Source organism: the organism of the source record quoted next, unplaced genomic scaffold (genome assembly GCF_019419815.1).
Source record: "Pyrus x bretschneideri cultivar Hongxiangsu unplaced genomic scaffold, Pyrus_bretschneideri_v1 Contig44, whole genome shotgun sequence".
Lineage (NCBI taxonomy): Eukaryota > Viridiplantae > Streptophyta > Magnoliopsida > Rosales > Rosaceae > Pyrus > Pyrus x bretschneideri.
Window position 1 is genome coordinate 2,576,017 of NW_025999768.1, and position 5,606 is coordinate 2,581,622.

Genomic DNA, 5,606 nt, shown 5'->3' on the forward strand with positions numbered 1-5,606 from the left:
GCAGGTCTACCAGCTCTCTCTCTCTCTCTCGTTTGTCATACCCGAAAGGCAAAGCCTTCTCTATATATCTTATGAGTCGACTATTCTCATATTCGTTTTTATCTCTTACACATCGTTTATTAAATTTGTCTTTTTTGTTTTTTAAGAACAATGGTATTATTTAGACTAAGGAGGTGGGGGAGTGCACTTAGCCTCACAATAAATTGGTAATAATGTAGTTTAAATTCGCCTGTGGCTAGAGTCAAGCCTTAGACCTCTCACTTACCAGTGAAGAAGAATATTACTACACCGTAGTATTGAGTGGCTAAATTATGTCTTTATTTTTTGTAATTCATTGAATCCGAATATCGAAAATTGAGAGAAATCTATTAAAATAAAAATGAGTGTAGATAGCACCAACCACCCTCTTTTATTTAACAAAAACAAATGCAAAAATAGCCAATCATTTTTTTTGTTAAATCAAAAATAGCCAATCATGCATGTTTGTCGGGCATTCAATATTGTCATCAACAACAAAAATGCGGGATCCGGCCAATTAGTTAGGATAATGTGTCTGCTTAGTCAAGATCAATTCACTCTCTTACCGGTGATTATGTGACCGTGTTAGGAATACGAGCTAATTGTCCCATGTTGGAAAAATAACAAATCCTATAGTGGTTCAAGAGCCTTCCGAGCCTTTTCTTACAAGCCGGGTTTTGGGAGCAAATTCTACCTATGTACTCTTAACAAGTACTAGTCGAAGAGTGAAGCTGCCTAAAAGGAAGGAAATGGCTCTTAACAAATCCGTAGCCTTGCACTCAAGTTCAATTTATCTCCCGTTATATAAACTCAAAACGACGTCGTTTCTCGTTCTAACAGGCGACAACAGTACGTGAGCATGGGGTTTAATTTTTTCATCAGTTGCTGTGTATTTAAATTATTAATTTTTTTTGTCAAACGATAAGGATTTGTTAGATTAGTCGTCAACGATGTTTGAATCCACGTCGTAATGCAATAGCTCAATACATTTCTACTAATGTATTAAAGGGTCACTTACGTAATTAACTAATTAATTAATTAATCTCACTAAATAAATTAAAAAATTAAAAAACTTAATCCAAAAGCTACCAATCAAAACCAAGGATTCCCCCAATTCTTTTCCACGCGGAATTTCCCCCTCACTTTCTCGCCAATTCGATTCCCAATTTTCCCTGTAAATCCGGAAACCCTACCCTCCAAATTTTCACCAATTCTTTCGCGGATGGAAACCGATTCCTAGCTTTTGAATTTTCCCGGCAAAGCTCCAGACGCAGAGCCTCCATGGCAGCGACTCTCAACACCTCAATGGCAGCCTGGATCCGCCACTTCCTCGCTTGCACGGGGTAAGTCCTGGATTACACTTCGCGGGAAAATATCTGCTATATTCGGTAGTTATTTGCATTTGGGTTCCTCCAAAATCTGTTACTTTTGGAAGGTTTGACTTGATTTTGACTTGGTTGTAGTAAAAATTTTGATTGTCGGATTGAAAATACTTGAAAAGTAACAAAATTTATGATCTGGGTTCTGAAAATTTTCAGACTTTTGGTAAAAATTGCAAGCTTAGGTTAAAAAGTAATTCAAAAACAAGAAACTTACGATCTGGGTTTCAAAAATTTGAAGACTTTATCGTAACAGTGGCAAGCTCAGCTGGGTTTTGAGTAATTTTACCTCAAGAGTTCTGCAGATAAGTTGAATGAAATCCGTTTGATATGTGTTTAGTTCGTGTTTTGGTGGAGTTTATTGTGCAATGTGGTTTAACCCGGGTTTAAACAGAGCAGTGGTTGTTTTGGATGCTGCACTAAATCCACACCAATTACTGCTGTCGATGAGCCTTCGAAGGGATTGAGAATTCAAGGGCGAAGTGTTAAGAAACCGGGCATCTCAGATGAGTTTTGGAGCAGCAGTACTTATGACTTGGACAATAGCGCCGTTCAATCCCAGAGAAGTGTCTCATCCATCAGCGCATCCAACCAGACCCCCAACTATGGCAGTGTGGCTGGTAGTAGCATGAGCAGCCAATCCGACTTTGTAAATAATGGCAAGTTTTCATTGTATGTTTTTATAGCATTCTTATTTTGGTCTGGTAATTTTCCGTAAGTATTTCGTGGCTTGTCGTATTGAATTAATACAAACCAAACAGGATCTGTTTTGTAATACATAAAACTATTTTTTTTGGTAGTAAATATATGCTTCTAAGTCCCTTTGGTGCTTTGCCCAACTTGAGATGCTCTAATTTGCTAAACGTAGAGGCCTGACTAAGAGAGAAGTGGTTAGGCTTGAGAAAAAATCCAGGAGGCGTTATGAATAGAATTTGGATGAGATGTTTGGTGAGGGGAAAATTTGATAGTTAAGTTACAACTTATCTCATTAACAGGTTAAACAAGGTTTCACAAATGGACGTTGGCACAACCAATTTTCTTCAGATCAACCATTGGCTTTAATATGCTTGTGAATAGGTCATGTAAATTTTAAAATTTCCGAAGTATGTTCTTATTATTTGCGAAGTATAGTTGTTCTTCTACGTCATGTAGATATATATAACCTCACTCATGATGTTTATGCTATGTATTATCTACTTACGGTGCTGGAAGTGTTTTTCACCTACCTTTACTCTTATTTGGTATAATGATTATTCATGCTCTTGTGAGCTTTCATATCTGTAAGTGTATAGGTTATTGACTTGCAACATTTCGTAACTGCAGGTCTTGTTCTCTGGAACCAGAACAGGCTTGAGTGGATCGGAAGTGGCAACCCTAGGAATCAAATTCCAAAAAGTCGGGAAAATAGAGTAAGGTATGATACTTGTGCTCTAATAACTTAAGTTGTGACTGGAATCTTGAGCTTTGGTTCATTAGTTTTGAGTAATATAAGTGTATTCACTGCTTTAAATCAAAGTAATGACCTTTATTGTTTAACTAGTTTGCTGATGCTATCCTTTTTTATTTTTCTTCTAATAGTATAATTTATCCTTTTTTGCTTAATACTTTTACCATATTTAAAGTAGCTGGTGAGTTAAACGATCTCATGACTTGATGAAATCCCTTAAGCAGGTGTATCTGGTAGAAATATTTTATTAAACTATGCTTTGCATTTTAATTTGCACTTATCTTTCTCCCGGTGGTTGACTATGTCCTTTGTAGTTGGAATGCAACTTATGAACGATTGGTTGGAACAAAACAGAGACAGTCGCCCTACACGCAGCGCATTCCTTTGTCTGTAAGCCCTCATCTTTCTTTGGTGGGAACTGCTTGATTTTTTGTATTGCATTTAGTTAGTTCATCACCCTGTTGTAGTGCTAATTGGGTTTGTATTTGCAGGACATGATAGAATTTCTGGTGGAAGTATGGGAGCAGGAGGGGCTGTACGATTGAGTTAATACCAGAATCCGCCTTTTAACGTCAGGAAGAAACTTTTGTCCCTGTAAATCTCAGAGGTGTGTCTATGTGGACGGGGCAAAGAAGGAATTCGATTCAATGACCATATGTTTCAAGTTTGACTGTAATATTTCATCCTTTCTGCCCTCTTTTGTAACCATGGAATTGTGGAAAATGTCGTCTGCCACGGATAACTGAATACAGAAGCAGTTAATTTTTATGAAACAAAAATGCTATACACGTTAACGGTATGCCTAGATTCATAGTGATCTTTGTGTGTACAATGTCTCCTCTTTTCTTTCCTTCTACCAAATTTGTGCATTTTCTCTTGGGAAGTGATTTCCGCACTCTCACTCTCTCCCTATGCTGCTGTTTGTTTTTGTCCGTTGCATTGAATGAACCAATGGCGGAAATGAATAGGGTTATGTTGAAGGAGAGACGGAGTTGGTGAAGATCATTTCTGCTTCTTTCCGTGCATTTCTTTTTTAGTAAATTGTAGCAATAGGTTTTTAACTTTAACTCAATTGGAGCAATGGTTCCTCAACTAAAAATTCATTACCATGGGTCCCTCGACTTTAATCCAACTGGAGAAATGGTCCCTTAACTCTAATCCAATTCGAGCAATTGTCCCTCAACTTTAACACAATTGTAGTAATGATCATTCCAACATAACTCGTTTTGACAAAATTCTAATGAAGTTGACGAAAAGAACTATAGCTACACATTTTGATGAGTTAAGGGACCCGAATTGTAGCAACAGTCCTTCCAACTTAACTCATTTTGACAAAATTTTTTATTAAGTTAATGAAAATGATCATAGGTACACATTTTGATGAGTTGTGAGACCAATGATAATGGATTTTTAGTTAAGGGACTATTGCTCTAATTTGATTAAATTGAGGAACCATTGCTACAATTTACTCTATATTTTTCTGGGTGGGAAAGCAACAACAATTTAGTTAGGTCTGGATTAAAAGTTAAACTGACCTCGCAGCCGATTGGACCATTTTTTAATTTGCCAAAACTCTTTGATGCATGTACATTTAGGAAACTTCGCAGCGTTGCTTTGTTTGTTGTCCATGATACAATTCATGGAATGTAAACGGTTTGCTGGTGTTGATGTGGATGCCGAAAACAATATGAGATGGACTCTTCTTTCGTGTGAGCTTTTTCCAAGTGTGCGGAGAAGCCGTTACGTACGTATCGAAATTCTATAATCGACCGGTCCATAGCATGAACAGAGATTTATGGCCACTCGATCTTTTTGTGCTGATGTGGATGTCGAAAACAATATAAGATATACTTGCTTTCCTATGAGGTTTTTCAAGTATCGGTTGAGAAGTTATGATTTGTATATCGAAAATTCTAAACTAGGCATGGACAGAGATCTATGACCATTGAGTTAAGAGTTCAACGACCAAAGGTTTAACAGTCTTGGACCTCTATCCATATTATGGGTTGGAGTCCATACCTATCAAACTCAATCAGCATTCATACACTTAACGATAATATGCAAGCAGTAACAAAGGCTACTTATTAGTTGATTTAGATTGACTTATTAAGACATGAGTATCCAATTCAAAACCAATTAACCAAGATATTCCATCTAACCAACCACTCTCACCCCATTGTGAATCGCGTACACCGGAAGCCACCTCAAGATAGTTTAACTACTTATGCTAGACTTGCATCCTTTGAAGCGGAATACTTCCAACATTATTCATCACCAATCATCATAGACTCAATTGCGTGTCTATAAATCCGTTTCGATCAAATATTATAATAAATAAACAAACATTATTCTTTCTGGTTAGATAGACACATTAACTTTGCTAGGTTCTTGAACGAGAGAGAACACCTCAGCTTCTTATATGTGGGGTTCTAGAGTTAAAATTCAAAGAAAGAGATGTATCATTTTAATTCTGTCAAAAGGGAAGAAGCATCTGTACATTGCTGATGCAATGAAACTTGTTCGAAGTAGTAGGTTTGATGTTCAATGAATCAGGAATACATACATACACACGTTGGTTTCCGGGCCTCCACACGTCAGCTGACGAATGCCCTATTGAATAATCAAGAAATAATAATATGAATGCAAAGAACTACACCAAAATGTGAACTGATTATATCTTGAATTATAGATATCAACCAAGACGAAGCAATATTGCCACTATAACGGTTGAAAATGAATCCTCAATTAATTAGAAGACGAAT

The 5,606-nt window shown here is 36.9% G+C and overlaps 1 protein-coding gene across 1 annotated transcript; it reads left to right on the plus strand.

Moving 5' to 3' along the window:
• The first annotated feature begins 1,127 nt into the window (after positions 1 to 1,127).
• Positions 1,128 to 3,661, plus strand: LOC103953940. Its single transcript, XM_009365752.3, has 5 exons — positions 1,128 to 1,361; positions 1,797 to 2,056; positions 2,721 to 2,811; positions 3,159 to 3,234; positions 3,336 to 3,661. Exons 1-5 carry the CDS (start codon positions 1,300 to 1,302, stop codon positions 3,387 to 3,389), a joined length of 543 nt encoding a protein of 180 aa, XP_009364027.1. The 5' UTR covers positions 1,128 to 1,299; the 3' UTR covers positions 3,390 to 3,661.
• The last annotated feature ends 1,945 nt before the right edge of the window (positions 3,662 to 5,606 follow it).

Excerpts from the sequence above, each read along its gene's own strand:
- LOC103953940 (XM_009365752.3), top strand. The coding sequence starts at position 1,300 with ATGGCAGCGACTCTCAACACCTCAATGGCAGCCTGGATCCGCCACTTC. Across the intron at positions 1,362-1,796 it reads CACTTCCTCGCTTGCACGGG|TGGTTGTTTTGGATGCTGCA; the intron begins GTAAGTCCTGGA and ends TAAACAGAGCAG. Across the intron at positions 2,812-3,158 it reads AGTCGGGAAAATAGAGTAAG|TTGGAATGCAACTTATGAAC; the intron begins GTATGATACTTG and ends TGTCCTTTGTAG.